The 17,902-nt window shown below is 36.5% G+C and overlaps 1 protein-coding gene and 2 long non-coding RNA genes across 3 annotated transcripts; all 3 read left to right on the forward strand.

Moving 5' to 3' along the window:
• Window positions 1-3,952: 3,952 nt before the first annotated feature.
• Window positions 3,953-4,276, forward strand: LOC138904561 (uncharacterized). The gene has a single exon (XM_070193066.1). The coding sequence runs from the start codon at window positions 3,953-3,955 to the stop codon at window positions 4,274-4,276; it is 324 nt and encodes a 107-aa protein (XP_070049167.1).
• Window positions 4,277-5,228: 952 nt separating this feature from the next.
• Window positions 5,229-6,262, forward strand: LOC104104400 (uncharacterized). Its single transcript, XR_011413439.1, has 2 exons — window positions 5,229-5,584; window positions 5,752-6,262. It is a non-coding gene; the product is annotated as an uncharacterized lncRNA (long non-coding RNA).
• Window positions 6,263-8,404: 2,142 nt separating this feature from the next.
• On the forward strand, window positions 8,405-14,396 carry LOC138904439 (uncharacterized). Its single transcript, XR_011413440.1, has 3 exons — window positions 8,405-8,569; window positions 8,672-8,987; window positions 14,273-14,396. It is a non-coding gene; the product is annotated as an uncharacterized lncRNA (long non-coding RNA).
• Window positions 14,397-17,902: the final 3,506 nt, after the last annotated feature.

Genomic DNA, 17,902 nt, shown 5'->3' on the forward strand with positions numbered 1-17,902 from the left:
TGTACTCATACTACACTTCTGCACATTTTTGTACAGAGTTAGGTATTGGAGATATCGGACTTGAGCAGAGTTAAAGCGGGATCGTAAGGATTCAAGGTAGAGTTGCTTGGTCGTCGCAGTCCCTTGGAGTATTTTCATTTCATTGTACTATTAATTTGTAATCAAACAATATTGTATATTCGGTCCTCGTGATCATTCCATGTATTCAATTAGAGTTCGTGACTCAGTACTACCAGTCTTGGGAGGTTGTATATTCATATTTATTCCGCTGTTAGTTTTAGTTACTTATTCAATTCAAAAACAAATAGTTTCAAAATGTAATTGAAATCGGCTTACCTAGTCTTAGAGACTAGGTGCCATCACGATGCCTGTGGTAGGATTTTGGGTCGTGACACTCCTACAGCCCAAGTGCTATAATCTGCACGGATAACTCACGTGCCATAATATAAATATCTAGATCCGCATGGCCAACTCACGTGCTATAGTATAATATAAGGATCCGCACGGCCAACTCACGTGCTGCACGGCCAACTCACGTGCTATAGTATAATATAAGGATCTACACGGCCAACTCACGTGCTATAGTATAATAAAAGGATTTGCACGGCCAACTCACGTGTTATAGTATAATATCTCACAATCAGGCCCTCAGCCTCACTCAGTCATAAAGCTCTCCAGTCTCTAGGGCTCTCAACAATCATGAAATCAGCCCAAACAACAATGATATGACGTATCAATAATAACAACAGAGACGGAGATAAAATGTGCAAGTAAAACCTGAGACTAAGTACATATAGCATTTAGCAGGCAATTTAACAAGTACGCGACCTCTGTGGGTCCCAACAATACTATCACATAGCCTAAGCATGATTTCTAACATGATTTACAATCAAATTTTTATCAACACATAGAGAGCATATAGCGAACAACACATTATTCAATTTTACAATTTTTCAGGACGGACCAAGTCACAATCCCCTCGGTGCACGCCCACACGCCCGTCACCTAGCATGTGCGTCACCTCCAAAATAATCACAAGATACCAAAATCCGGGATTTAATACCCTCAGGTCCAGATTTAAAACTATTACTTACCTCAGAGCGTGAAATTCTTTACTCTGCTATGCCTTTGCCTCACAAATCGGCCTCCGAATGCGCAAATCGGCCTCCGAATGCCTCGAATCTAGTCACAAATAATTCGTTTCAGTCAATAAAATTTATTGAAATTAATTCCATAAAACAATACTAATTTTTCATAAAAATCTGAAATTTAGCTCAAAAATCGCTTGTGGGCCCACGTCTCAGAACCCAACAAAATTTATAAAATCAGAAAGCCTATTCAACCACGAGTCTACCCATACCAATTTTACCAAAATCCGACCTCAACTCGACTTTCAAATCTACAAATCTTATTTCCAAATTTCTAAGTTCCAATCTCCGATTTACACCTCAAAATCATGTAATCTAGTCGGATTATTCGATGATAATTTAATATTATGGAGTAGAAATGATCACAAGAGACTTACCTCAAGTTTTTCTTGAAAATATATCAAAAATGCCTCTCCTCAAGCTCCAATTTGGCAAAAATGGCGAATGGGACGAAGTCCCTAATTTATAATTCTGCCTAGACTGCCTCAATCTTGGCCTTCGATCGAGGTCCTCGATCTTGGGTCTCGATCCTGGGCCTCGATTCTGACCCTCGATCCTAGCCCTCGATCATGTCTCTCGACCCTGGTTTCGACCCTGCCTTCGATCGTGGCCCTCGACCTTGGGCTCGATCGTGGCTTCGAGCCTGATCCTCGACCCTGTCTTCGATCGTGGCCCTCGACCCTGGGCTCGATCGTCCTTGATTCTGGGCTCAATTCTAGGATCAATTTTTCTGGGCTCGATTTATTTGGGTTCGATTTTCTGGGCTCGATTCTGGCAGAAGAAATTTCCAACATAAGGAAATTGCAGCAGTTGTTGTAGTTAAACTTTTGATCCGTTAACCATCCGAAACTCACCCGAGGCCCTCGAGACCTTAATCAAATATACCAACAAGTCCTAAAACATCATACAAATTTAGTTGAATCCTCAAATCACCTCAAATAATGCTAAAACCATGAATTACGCCCCAATTCAAGCCTATTGAACTTTGAAACTTTCTATTTCTACAAACAACGCCGAAACCTATCAAATCACGTCCGATTGACCTCAAATTTTGTACACCAGTCATAAATGATATAACAGACCTATTAAAATTTTCAGAATCGGATTTTTACCCCGATATCAAAAAGTCAACCCCCCGGTCAAACTTTCCAAAAATTCAACTTTCGGCATTTCAAGCCTAATTCCTCTACGGACCTCCAAAAAAATTTTCGGACACGCTCCTAAGTTCAAAATCACCATACGGAGCTATTGGAATCATCAAAATTCAAATCCAAGGTCATTTACACATAGGTCCATATCCACTCCACTTTTCTAACTTAAATTTTTCAATTATGAGACTAAGTGTCTCATTTCATTCCGAATTTCTTCCGGACCCGAACCAACTAACTCGATACGTCATAAATCAATAGTAAGGCATAAATTAAGCAGTAAATAGAGAAATGGGATTATAATATTCAAAATGACCGGTCGGGTCGTTACACCGATTTGTATGTGCTAAATTACCGGATAAAAAAGAAAATCCTACACTATATTCACTTGTTATAGATCACATGATGCACGGTCCATGCAGAGAATTAAATCCAACAAATTCTTGAATGAAAAAAAAAGGTCACTGTAAATTTAAGTATCCAAAAGAGTTTGCAGAACAAACAACTAAAGGAAAAAATTAGGATCCAATTTATAGAAGACGAAACACAGGTAAGAAAGTGCAAATAAGAGGACACCTTCTTGATAATTCATGGGTTGTTCCTTATAATCCATATTTACTTTGTAAGTTCAACTACCATATGAATGTAGAGATTTGCTCTGATATTAAAGTTGTTAAGTACATTTATAAGTATATTTGCAAAGGACATGATAAAATTGCATTTCATATACATGCTAATGATACAAACATAGAAATAGATGAAATAAAGGAATACTAATCTGCTAGGTGGGTGTCACCACCTGAGGCAGCATGGCGTATATTTTCTTTCTCTATTAGTGAAATATTTCCAAATGTATATCATCTTCAGCTACATCTTGATGGACAACAACTTGTTTCTTTCAAGAATACAAGCAATATTAGTAAAATTGTGAACAATCCTATGGTTAAGAAAATAATGTTAACTGAGTTGTTTTTAATGAATCGAGAAAACAAAGATGCTATGGACTTAAATTTATTATATCGAGAATTTTCAGAATATTTTGTATGGTCAACAACAGAAAAAACATGGACACATCATCAACGAGGAAGTTCCATTGATCGTGTGGTGACATGTCATCCAACTGAAGTGGAAAGATACTATCTTAGACTGCTTCTAATGAATGTGAGAGGACCAAAATCATATAAAGATTTGCGAATTGTAAATGGAGTACAATGTAAAACATTTAGAAAAGCTGCAGAAAAAAAAAGGATTATTACTTTGTGATAACAATTTGGTATAATGTATGTCTGAAGCTGTAAGTTATCAAATGCCGTCAAGTTTAAGATAATTATTTGCTATCTTATTAATCTATTGTAATCCAACTAATCCAAGAGAATTATGGAAATAATTTGAAAATTCAATGTCTGAAGATTTCAAAAAAAAAAATTGAATATAGATGCAAGAGAAATTCGTTACGAAGTGTTAAACCATATTAACAATATTCTTCATTCAATGGGCCGTGATATTAATAAATTTGAACTAATTTCATAAATGATAAAGCCATCTGCAATAGCAAAAGAAGCTAAAGATATTCATTTCGAAAGAAGCATCATTGTTATCGAGCAAGATTTAATGTTAGAAAATAAATTAAACATTGAACAAAGAAGAGCTTAAAATATGATTCTTGACAGAATATTTTTAAATAGACCAGGGGCATTCTTTATTGACGGCCCCGGTGAAACTGGTAAAAGCTTTTTATATCGTGCTTTATTAGCTACTGTGAGGCACAAAGGATTTATAGCTTTAGCAACTACAAGTTCCGGTCTTGCAGCTTCACTTCTTCCTGGAGGTCGAACTGCTCATTCCCGCTTTAAAATTTTCATTGATGTTAATGAGAATTTCAGCTGCAATATTAGTAAGCAAAGTTCATTAGCGTCTTTAATACGAGATGCAAAACTAATTGTATGGGATGAAATTTCATTGGCAAAAAGGAAACGGTAGAAGCATTCAATTTGCTTTTAAGAGATCTAATGGAAACTAATATACTATTTGGTGGAAAGGTAGTTGTCTTCGGTGGTGATTTTAGACAAATTCTTCCCGTAATTCGTAGTAAAAAAAAGGAAGATTTTATTCGTGAAAGTTTATTGTGCTCTGAAATTTGGAATCAACTTAAAAAATTACAACTATCAGAGAATATGTGTGCGAAAACAGATCCCGCTTTTTGTGAATATTTAATGAGAATTGGTGATAGAAAAGAAAGACAAAATGCCTATGAAAAAATTGAAAAATTCCTCATTCTCTCATTATTCCTTTTACTTCTGAAAAAGAATCGTTGAATCTGCTCTTCCGAGTTACTTATCCTGATTTATACAGATTTCATTCAAATGCTTCTTTTATTACTTCTCGTGCTATTCTAACAATCAAAAATAATTTTATTGATGATATAAATGACATGCTTCTTGCTCAATTTCCATCCACCAAAAAAGTTTATATTGCTACTGATGAGACAATTGATCCAAAAGATCAGAGTGAGTATGAAGATTTTTATAAATTATCTTTGAAGAAAAATTGTCCGATTATGTTATTAAGAAATCTGAATCCCAGTGAAGGTTTATGCAATGGAACACGATTAATATGTAATAATTTTAAAAGTCATGTCATCAGCGCAACAATATCTAGCGGCGATTTTAAAAATAGACATGTATTTATTCTGCGAATACCACTCATGACATCAGAAGATGAGAAATTACCTCTCCCTTTTAATAGAACGCAATTTTCAGTTCGATTATGTTTCGCCATGACGATAAACAAAGGTCAAGGTCAAACATTAGATTTTGTGGGTATCTATTTGCGCGAACCTGTCTTTTCTCATGGTCAATTGTATGTTGCTTTATCAAGAGCCAAAAGTTCTAATTGTGTGAAAGTATTAATTAGACCACCTACAGCTGACGACGACGATGATCACTCTACATATAATATAGTCTATGATGAAATTATTAAAAAAGCTTTTTCTTGACCATATGCTACAATTTCTTATGGTAAATCTAATTATAACTTGATTTTTTTCTATATTCTTTCATTTATATTAAACCTTGTCTATTTTTATTGTTAATTTATACTGTTATACTAATATTAATATGTTGTAATTGCAGATTAATTCCACTATGGGTGAAAGGTTAACTATCAACATGATCACTCCCAAAACAGAAGAATAGACATGTAAGATCCAAGTAATTGATAAAGGTCGTCCCAAAGACAACAAAGAGAAAACCAAAAAAATATCAACTCATGACTCTACAGGATGAAGAGGTATTCTTTTTTAAATTCACAATTTTGCCAAAAATAATTGAATTAATCCATTTTTTGCTCATATATTAGAGGTTGCTCATATTAAAATTTGGTATATTTTACTAGTATAATTTTCCCCAATTTATTTGAATATGATTATAATCTAATTGTATCTTATTTTCTTACAGGAAAATCAAATTCAGACCATCATGTTCAATGCTGATATAACGCATTTTGAAGACCTATTTGATCCTTTTCACACTTACTTGGTGTCAGTTGCACAAGTGAAGGAGTCATCTTATTTATATGGAAATCCACTTAACAAATTCACTTGGACAATTGATAGAAGCACCATTGTTGAGCCAATTGAAAAGGTCACTCCCCAGGATCCATTACCTCCGCCAACGCGGCTAACTATCATTGCGTTTGACACTTTCGAGTATCAACCCAAAGAATCTGAATTTGGTATTTAAAGATTTAATTATCTATATTTGTGCATATACAATCTATTTATTGTACCATCTCAAAAATCTTTTAATTATTATGACACAATGATTTTCATAATGTATTAACTTATTTGTTGTTTCTTTTTTTGGTTTAACGTAAGATATCCTTGCTATTGTGATTAATGGCGGCCCTTCAACATATGCTGCAAATGGAAGAAGAATTCAAGAATTTATCGTTATGGATAAGCAGTAAGGATATACCTCCTCATATTCCTTTCCTCTGTTTCTTTTGTTGTTCCTTATCTTCCTTCACGTCCTCCTCCTCCTCATCAACCACATCTCTTTTTTCGGCTGTAGCTGCTGGTTTTATCTTTTTGTGGCAAAAAAAGATTGCACATGATTCAACTATGATGTTGTTTTGTTTTTTTTGCATCGTCTAGCAATGCCTATATATTGTTTAATTTGAAATCATATATATGACATTAATTCAGAACTTTAGTTTTTTAACCATTTGCAGCATTTTAGTATGAGATTATATTTCAATAGTATAGTATTACTGAGTGGTAAGAGGGTGAAGCACTCGCACCCTTGTAATATGGTTCTTGTTAAATCAAGCACACATAGAAATGAAAGCTTCATGCTAAAACTCAGGATATTGGCTTTATTAAGATTCTGAAAAATGCAGTGTGTGAAAAATAACGTCTTAGCCCTTAGGTTGTGACTTTGTGCATTACCTTAACCAGATTGAAGGTGTAACTTCCATCTTATATTTTCATAATGCCAAAGTTTTTCTTAGGAAAGCAGGGCATTCTTTTATTGAAAATGAATAGCCTTATATGTATTCTTGATGTAATACAATAGCCAATAGATGTGTGAATGGCTTAGTTCTTTCCTTGAGATCAACAGAATTTGTTGCCCTGATGATATATTAAGGGAACATTTTGGCCAGAATAAAACTGGCTTTTAATTTATTTGAACTAGTTTTAGAACAATACAAAAAGCTATAGTGTCATAAAAAGGAGATTGACTTGTTATGAGAAAGATTTTTGACTTATACGCTAATCGATTCAAAAGGCCAATTCTTACCAACCTTTGCAATTTTCCAAACATTGCAGATATGTTAAGTGCATTTTGACTCTCTGTCGTTGTTCATTGTATGTGGACATCCTTGTTTTGGCTGAGCTAGATATTTGTTATTGTTCATTGTTTCATATTGAACTCCTAAGCTTCAGGTATATGAGATGTAGCTTGGATGCTTGATTTCAGTGATTGCAAAGTAAAATATTTCGTTCTTTGTTTCCCTAAGCACTGGACTTCTTTTGTTTTTTGCAACTCACATGTTTGGGAGGTTTTATTTACATGGCAGGTATTTTACTTTTTCAGTTTTTGTGTCTTCATGTTTGAGACTTCTGAATTTACATTACCTTGTAAATAATAAAGAATGTCTTACATTTGAGGTTTATTTTACGGTCCAAGTTTTCAAACTTAGCTATTACTTTTTGTTACTCCAATATATTATTTGAACATACTTTATTCATTTTTTACAGGAAAAAAACAACAAAATTCACACTCTGGGAAGATTTCATTGATCTTTATGGGAATAAACTTTTGAAACAACTGAATGAATACCCGGTTATTCTTGCTAGAAAAATTGGCAGATCATCATCAAGTATTAGTACATACATGATTTTACCTTTTTCCTTTTCAAATATCAAACAATAAAATCAAATCTTAATATTTGAATGCATGTAGGATCGTCGAACAAATATATTCAGTGGACTGTCGAACAAATTTAATACAACAATCCAATTCAATCCTCCTTACCCACAAGCTGTTGAGTTGAAGTCATAGCATTATGCATGTATTTCTTTGTGAATTATGCATCTGTAGAAACATATTGTTGATATAATGCATTAATATGTACAAGAACAAATCTTTTAGATTTTAACTTTCTTGTAGGGCCAAAACAATTGAACCAATGCTTAATGCGTACAAGGTAAAGAGTACATCTTCCACAAGCTATGTTATGGTGGTTCTCTTTGAGGATGAAATCATAGCTATTTCCAATATCCAAGCACAACCTCAAGTAAGAACAACATAAATTATATTATTCTACCAAAATTTAATTATTTTTAGTAGTCACAAAAAAGAAATATGTGGCATTCTTGAATTATATAGGGACAGGTATTTTATGTCGTGGCTGAACTTTCTCTGCCAAATGAGAACCAACGCTTTTGTGTGTTATCTTGTTCTGACTGTAAGCAACTGTTCACGAGATCTTTCTCTCGGAGGACAATTTATTGTACAAATTGTCAACGATCCACTCATCGAATTCCAAGGTATAAATTCTACTAGATTCTTCTATATGACTATTTAGAGTTTACAGTTGTTTTGTTTTTATTCATCTAACTAAATATTTGCTCTACATTATAACCGATGTCAATTTGAAGTCACTGTTAGAGATAATAGTGGTTTTGCAACAGCCATTATTTCTGACAAACCTGCCGAGAAAATGTTAAGCCTCAGTTCAGAAGAAATTTATGACATCTACCATGTCAAGGTACATATTTCATATTACTGTTAGCTTCAAAAACATACAAACAGGTATCAATGGCAAAATGACCCTCTTTTGATGCGCAACTAACCAATTTCGTCCTCCCAGAAACAAATTTCACCTCTTGCGGATGTGCAGAAACAATTGAGTGGAAAGATATTCAAAATTCAAATGAAAATATTATTTACAAAATATCATGATACAGTGCAAAAGTTGTCCATTTTATCTTACATGAACAAAGATAATGAGATCCACCAAGAGTTCCCGCCAACCATGATGGATGTTGCCGAGGGGAGCAAACGCAAAATTGAACGTCTTGGCTCGGAGGGAAGAGAATCTCAAGAGACAACTAACAAAGACAATGCTTCCCACTACAAGCAGGCCTTGGAAATAAAGACTCCTCCTTTGAAAAAGTAATTTTAAGGTATTTGAACTTTTTAATTAAGTTGTTGTTCTTTTATCTGCTCATATAATTAATTTTAAGATGTAATTAATATGATAGTTCTAAAAAATATCTCAACACATGTGTAATTCCTACGCACACTTGTTCTTGCACCTCTCAGCATTGTTTAATTTTCTCTTGGAACTCTCTAGCAATACAACATATTTACTTTCACTTGCTCTCTTAGTTGAAGCCACATTTTGCTACTGTTTTGGGATGCATTTAAAGGCATTTTGCTGCTATTTTTGGACGCGGTTAAAGCCACGGTTATGTTGCTGCTTTCTGCTTGCTGTTAAAGCTAATCTTTTGCTGGTGTGATATTAGGTTAGTTTACCTATTTACTATTTGTCTATGATACTACCCCATCTCCCATATTACTGTCACGATCCAAAATCCCACCACAGGAGTCGTGATGGCACCTACTCTCTAAGACTAGGTAAGGCGATTTTCATTGCATTTTTGAAACTATTTTTTTTTATTAAATAAATAATCAAAACTAACAGCGGAAATACTTACAATATACAACCTCCCAAGACTGGTAGTACTGAGTCACGAACTCTAACTGAATATATAGAATGATCACGAGGACCGAATATACAATACTGTTTGATTACAAGTTAACAGTACAATGAAATGAAAGGACTCCAAAGGACTGCGACGACCAAGCAGCTCTATCTTGAATCCTTACGATCTCGCTTTAACTCTGCTCAAGTCCGTTATCTTCAATACCTGGCTCTGCACAAAAATGTGCAGAAGTGTAGTATGAGTACGCCACGGTCGGTACCCAGTAAGTATCAAGACTAACCTCAATGGAGTAGAGACGAGGTATATTCAAGACACTCACTAGTCTAAGAACCTGTGCAATATAATATACAAGATAATAAGAAACAAATAACAACAGAGCAACATGAAACAACCAGTGATATGCACTACAGACAACAAGAATACCATTAATATCGCTCAACAATTAATAAGTACAATTACACCCAATTAAATCAAGTACTTCAAATAAATGTCTTTCACATATAATTCTTCCAAATAATTCTCTTTCAAATATAATTTTCTCAAATAATTATTTTTCAAATATAATTCTCTCAGTAAATCTTTTCAAATATAATTTCCTCAAATAAATATCTTTTATATAATACTTTCTAAGTAAAAATTCTTCCAAATAAATATTTTAAATATAATCCTTTCAATTAAAAAGTCACCATGTGACACCTCATTTCAAAATCATAAAAATACGGGTCTCAGCCCATTTTCATATTTTTCATAAACACGTGTCTCAGCCCATTTTTCATGTTTCCACGGCACCTCGTGCCCAGAATTAAATCATCATATTTTCATGGCACCTCGTGCCCTCATTTCATATCACAACTGCACGGACAACTCACGTGCTAAATATCATTATTATCTCATCACAGCACCTCGTGCCCACATTTCATATATCAACTGCACGGACAATTCACGTGCCAAATATCCTCATTATTTACTCACGGCACCTCGTGCCCACATTTCATTTTATAATTCGCATGGCCATAGCCACAGGCTCTCAATTTCAACATAAATCAGATTGTTATCAATTTACCAACAACAAAAAAAATTGCACAAGGTATAAAAATAAATACAAAAAAATCACAACATCACATGAAAATCATCAACACCACAACCCCACATCATCACATATCGTCCCTGACAATAGCCACCCTTATCGCTCTTATTGCCACCCTTATCGCTCCGCCCAGACAATATCAATAGCCACCATTATCACTGATATTGCCACCCTTATCACTCATATTGCCACTCTTATCACTCCTATAACCACCCTTATCATTCCGCGCAGACAATATTCTAAAAACCATAACAACAATGAAATGCCACCCTTATACCCATATAATATCAATTGTGAAATGCAACCCTTATCTCCCCACAATAACAACTCACACAACACAACAATTTACACGAAAAATTAACACGGCAATATAATAAAATTAATTCATATCACAATTTGCCCAATGGCCACAACCAAATTCCAAACATATAACAGAAATCAATTAATTTCACAACAAATAGCCCAAGGCTCCACACAATATATATAACACCCAAAAATAATCAATAGAGATAGAAATTACTCAGCATAAAGCAAAACCTTCATTAATGCAAATTTAGATAATTATATTAACACTTATTCTTAAACTCACTTAAATTAATTATTTGCATAAGAAAATTCATATTGGAATTAATTCCCAAGAAATATTAAACCAACAATACTCACGAAATTTCATAAATATTTCAAGTAACAATTGCATCAAATTATCATATAAAAACAAATTCAACAATAAGGATTTAGGCATGGCAAACAGATGATTTAATAGTTTTTCATAATTTTTTAATTTACTACACAATAATACCTAAAACTTTAATTCAATGAATTTTGCACATATAAACCAAGTACGTACTTGTCACCTCGCGTACATGGTTTTCAATTACACAATTTGCACATAAGACTCAATGCCTAAGGAAAAATTCTCTCACTCGGGGTTAAGCAAGACACTTGCCTTTTTGAAGTTAGGCCGATATTCCAAAATAACCTTCTTGCTTGAATTGACCTTCGGACAACTCAAATCTAACCAAATTAATTGTATAACTTCATTAAAATTCATCGGAAATAATTCCGGATAATAATACGTCGACTTAAAATTTTATTCCAAAAAGTCAACAAACGTCAACGCGGGACTTGCCTCTCGAAACCCAACATAATTTTCATAAAATCCGAACACCCATTCCGATACGAGTTCAACCATACCAATTTTATCGAATTCCAATAACAAATCGACCTCCAAATCTTAAATTTTTGATTTTGGAAGATTTTACAAAAATCTTGATTTTTCCTCCATTAAATCTGAATTAATTGATGAATTCAAAGACATAATCATGGAAATTAATCAAAACTGGATAAGAATCACTTACCCCAAACACCCACGCAAGAATCTCTCCAAAAATTGCCTTCTACCGAGCTCCAAATTTGATTTTGAGTTATGAACTCAAACCCCCATTTTTGGGACTTTTAATTCTGCCCAGATAGGCCTTCTTCGCGTTCGCGACCATTGCTTCGCGTTTGCGAAGGCCAAAACCCAACTGTCTCAAATCCTTCATCGCGTTCGCGACCTCCTCGTCGCGTTCGCGAATGCCAACTGTTTCTGCCCCATCATTTCCTCTTCGCATTCGCGAACTCCTCGTCGCGTTCGCGATGAGCAGCTGACCAACTCCTTTGCGTTCGCGTTCGCGAAGGCCAAACGACCTCAGGCCCTACTCTTCCTTTCTTCTTCGCGTTCGCGTTTCCTTGGCCGTGTTCGCGAAGGCTTGCCCAGTTCCTTCTTCGCGTTCGCGAAGCACAAATCATCAGCCCCTCAAATTCCTCTTCGCGAACGCGGACTCCCTTCGCGTTCGTGAAGAAGGAAACCAGACTTCAGGAACATCAGTCCAAACAGATCCAATTTGGTCCGAAACACACCCGAACCCCTCGGGACCCCGTCCAACCATACCAACTAGTCCCATAACATATCACGGACTTGCTCGAGGTTTCAAATCACATCAAATTATGCCAAAAATACAAATCGCACCACAAATCGAACTTATGAACTTCAAAAACTTCCAACTTCTAAAACTCATACCGAATCCTATCAAACCAATCCGGAATGACGTCAAATTTTACAGACAAGTCCCAAATAACATAACGGAGCTGTTCCAACTCTCGGAATAGCATTCCAACCCCGATATCAAAAAGTCAACCCCCCGATCAAACTTTCCAAAAATATTTAACTTTCGCCATTTTAAGCCTAAATTGGCTACAGACCTCAGATTCACAATCCGGACACGCTCCTAAGTCCAAAATCACCCAACGAAGCTAACGGAATCGACGAAACTCCATTTCGGAGTCGTCTTCATACAGTTCCGACTACGGTCAAAATCCTAAGACTTAAACTTCCGTCTTAGGGACTAAGTGTCCCAAATCACTCCGAATCATCCGTAAATCAAACTCGACCACACACGCGGGTCATAATACATATTGCGAGGCTGCTCGAAATCTTAAGTCACTGAACGGGGCGTAAATTCTTAAAACGACAAGTCGGGTCGTTACAATTACTCAATTAACTCATTCTCCATGGTTTATTAACATGTCAATACAGAATGATTTAAGAAAAAATCACCATGTCTTCCTCATTATTATATCACCTCTTCATATTTTGCTTAGTACTAAGTTCTTTTTCATTGCATGTTTCTTCAGTAACATTGTTCGATTATAATATTCTTATATACAATCAAACTCCGAATTTGGTTCAAACGAAATGTTCTATAGGATCCCATAGTTATCAGAGGGGATAATACAATTGTATGCAACATAAGTTTGGGGCCAAAACATGGAGTCTTTTAGTTGTTTAACTTTGATAATGTTGCTAAGTTATGTCAAAACAAGTTTTGCGTTTGGGATATACGTGAAGATGGAATTTGTCTACAGTCTACCTGTTGAATGAGGATGTGATTTGCATTACAATTGGGATTAATTAATAGGCCTATAAGTGTCTCTCTAAATTTTGCTGCTTCCTTTTTTTATGGTGTGTGTTTGTGTGTTTCATCATCCTTTGATTAAAGGAGTTTGTTCTTTCCCTGCTTTGGTTTTTAGTTGTCATAGAAAAGGACATAAGCATCTCCCTAGCTCATTTCTGTCCTAAGTCTATATTGACTTCTTCATTCATTGTGATGCAGACACTAGCATCTTTTGCACGAGTAATGTGATGCAAACATACTCGATTGTTTGGTCAAATGCTTTAGTGGTCATGCTAAATTTGTATATGTTTTTTCACTAATAACAATGTTGTTGATTGTGCACTCGCTTCCCATTTCTCTTGCATAATCATCTTAAAGTGGAGAACATCTATAGTTACTTAAAGGTATTGTGGTTTTATCCAACAAAAGCTAAATTTGAAGAGCTCTAGGAAACTCGTTTACAGGTTCTTAGTCTCCCATAATAATTGACTTTGCTTCGTTCAGTTCGATTTTCTTAGTAAAGATTCTATCAGGTATCAATGCAATTCATTGATCAATAATGCTGTAACAGAAGGCCTACTTATATTAATGTTGTAGGCAGGCATCATCCCACACTGAAAAAGTGCTTTAGAAAAAATATATTGCATTGATATTACCCTAAAACTTAATTCATTATGTATATAGGTACTGAAACTTGGTCTTTTTATGTGATTTTGCAGATGTCACTACTTTTGTTGCACTACAATGAAGAAGAACAATTACAGTATGGAGAAAGAATCACCTTTTGTGAATATAGATACTCTCATGCATGTAAAAATTATGCCACTTTCGAAGTAAAATGCATCTCTTTTTGTCGATATGTAAATAACTATATGTTTATATATGTACATTTAATATTATCATGGATGTGAATATTGTGTCACTTTCCAATGATGTCTCAATTTCTCTCTTCTATGCAATTTCATATCAAAACAAATTAATGACAAATAGTAATTCCATATTCTACACTATTGGGCCCGTGTTATGCACGGGCAAAAGCCATCTATAGTCTAGTAAGTAAAGAGTAGAGAAATGGTAGATGGAGACGGAACAAAACATATGAAGCAATCAACAAATACTCCAAGTACTGATTATATTAACTCAACCAAATTGAATTACAAGCAACAGAACAATACAAAGAATATTGAAGATACAGAGGAGTTGAGAGGAGAATTACAGAATTGAAAGATGAGAATCAGAACTTATTGCAAAATAATAGCCTACAACTACAATTGCTTAATAACTTATTTATATTATCTTGTGCTCTACTCATGCTATAACCGCCTGCTCTGCCATCACGTATTTCAGCCCTTAACCTTCACACAAAATCTGTTAATCTTTTGGATGGAATCTTCAAGCGCTGGCTATGTTTCACAGCTGCACTCTCTGGCTGAGTCAGCGTATCCATGCTGGCATGTGAGGTGTCCTCCACGTCAGCTCTATGGGTCACAACAATACCTTCCGCCTCTGAAAGAACCTTGTGCTCAAGGTTCGGAGATGAATCAAAACCAGGATCAACAAGATCAGTGAGCTGCCCTGAATCCTGTTGTTGAGTAGGTTCTCAAATACAACGCTTGAGCAATGAAACATGGAATACAGGATGGATGCGCGCTTCATCTGGTAGTTCTAGTTTGTACACTATCTCGCCGATCCGTTTAAGAACTTTAAAGGGTCCAAAGTAGCGTCTACCCAACTTGGTGTGATTTTGAAGGAGAAGAGTGTTTTGTCGATAGGGCTTGAGCTTAACAAATACCCAGTCCCCGACCTGAAAACTAAGTTCTTTGCGTCGCTTGTCAGCAATCCCCTTCATCCGGTTCTGAGCGCGCGCTAGATTAGCTTTGAGAAGAAGTAGAATCTCATCCCGATCTACCAAGTAAGCTTCAACCAATTCATTGGGGCTGCTGCCCAGGATATACCTTGTGACAGTAGGGGGATCCCTCCCGTACAGAACTTTGAAGGGAGTCATACAAGCAGACGACTGAAACGTTGTATTATACCAATATTTTGCCCATGGTAACATTGCGACCCACCTATTTGGTGCATCAGCTACAAAGCATCGTAGGTATTGCTCAACGCATCTATTCAAAGCTTCTAACTGACTGTTAGTTTGAGGATGATATGCGGTGCTCATAGCCAAAGTGGTGTCTTGCAGCTTGTTTAATTCTTGCCAGAAGGTGTGCAAGAAACGTGGATCATGGTCAGTCACAATCGATCTGGGTGGTCCATGGAGACGAATGACTCCTATCACAAAAGCTTCAGCCACAGATTGTGCCGAAAAGGATGATGGAAGGGCAATAAAGTGCCCGTACTTAGAAAGCTTATCCACCACTGTTATGATAATGTATTTTCCCCTTGAGCTAGGCAAACAGGTGATAAAGTCCATTACGATATCCTCGAATACCATAGAAGGAATAGGCAAAGGCTGGAGCAACCCCGCCGGTAAATGGTTAGCGTTTTTCATTTGTTGGCAGACCTGGCAAGCTGACACATAGCAGTGGACATCTTCTTCATTCCCCTCCATAAGAAATTAGATGAGATTCTATGATAAGTGCGTGTAACTCCAGCATGGCCACCAATCGTTGTGTCATGAAACTCATAGAGCAACCTCTGACGCTGGGGCGAATCAACCGGTATGACTAAACGACCCTTAAATAGTAGCCCTTTGAGGAACTGGAATCCCTCAATGGTTGAGTTCGGATCTTGAATGGATTGCTGCAGATCCAATAATTTGGGATGCGACGGGTTCAAAGACTTGAGTTCATCCTCTAAGTCATATCCCCCGACTCTAATGGTAAGGAACACTGCCTCTAAAGTACGAGAAAGAGCATCGGCGGCTTGGTTCAATTTTCTCGGTCGATAAAGGATTTGGAAATCAAACCCCACCAACTTACTTAACCATTTATGTTGTTCTGGAGTCTGAATAGTTTGGTTTGTCAAATTGTTGAGGGACTGTTGGTCCGTATAAATTGTAAATATCCTCCCCAACAAATATTGGCGCCATTTGCTGACTGCCTGAGTGATGGCAAACATTTCTCGGTGATAAGTAGAGGCTCCTTGCATCCTATTACTCAGCTTCTAGCTAAAATATGCTATTGGATGCCCCTTCTGTGATAATACAGCCCCAATTCCCTGGCCCGATTCATCAGTTTCAAGTTGAAATTCTTGGGTAAAGTCGGGTAAGGCTAGCACTGGTGTAGATCCCAACTTGCTTTTGAGGGTGTCAAAAGCAATTTGCGCCGTAGATGACCAACTGAAATAATCCTTGCGCAGAAGGTCGGTAAGAGGACCAGCAATTGCAGCATAGTGATGGATGAAGCGTCTGCAAGCCCAAGGAAGCTCCGTACCTCTTTCACGTTTGTAGGTACATGACATTGTTGAATGACAGAAATTTTTGCCGGGTCCACACTCAATTCTTGGTCGGAAATCACATGGCCCAGATAATCGAGTGACCGTTGCCCAATTTGACACTTGCTCTGCTTAGCCACCACCTTATGGTACCGCAACAACTCTAAAACCTGCCGTAAGTGCTCCAAATGCTCCTCCCATGTGGGACTATTAACCAAGATGTCGTCAAAAAATACAAGAACAAATCGATGCAAATATGGTCGAAACACTTCATTCATGATAGCCTGGAGAGTGGACAGGGCGTTAGATAAACCAAATGGCATTACCAAGAACTTGTAATGCCCCTAGTGTGTACAAAATGCAGTTTTGGTCACATCTTCAGGCCTGATTCGAATATGATGGTAGCCTGACAACAAGTCTAGCTTAGAAAAGTATTGCGCTCCGTGGAGCTCATCAAACAGTTCATCAATTGTGGGGATGGGAAATCTATCCCGTATCGTGACTACATTAAGGGGCCCTATAATCCACGCAAAATCGCCATGTTCCATCTTTTTTACGAACCAACAACACTGGTGAAGAAAAAGAACTGGTGCTGGCTCAAATTACCCCTTCATTTAACATCTCACTGACAAGTTGCTCCATCACCTGCTTCTGGAAATAAGGATATCAGTATAGTTTTACGTTGACATGTTCTATTCTAGCCACCAAATGGATGGCATGGTCTTGTGAACGAGTAGGGGGTAGCCCTTGTGGTTTTTGAAACACATCTGCAAAGGATTCTAACATGGCTAACATAACTGGTTGAGTTTGCTCATCCACCAGGGATGTTGAGGGCACTATTTGCAAGCAGTAGTAAGAAGAGATGGCATCTGTATGTGTACCTATGCAAATTGTGCAATTGCACTGGCTAGTCGCAAGATGGTATGAGCCCCTTCCAACTCACTGCGACTCCTTGGTGGTTGAAC

Source organism: Nicotiana tomentosiformis, chromosome 2 (assembly GCF_000390325.3).
Source record: "Nicotiana tomentosiformis chromosome 2, ASM39032v3, whole genome shotgun sequence".
Lineage (NCBI taxonomy): Eukaryota > Viridiplantae > Streptophyta > Magnoliopsida > Solanales > Solanaceae > Nicotiana > Nicotiana tomentosiformis.

What these genes read in the sequence shown, in the direction of transcription:
- LOC138904561 (XM_070193066.1), top strand. Translation starts at nt 3,953, where the DNA reads ATGATTCTTGACAGAATATTTTTAAATAGACCAGGGGCATTCTTTATT.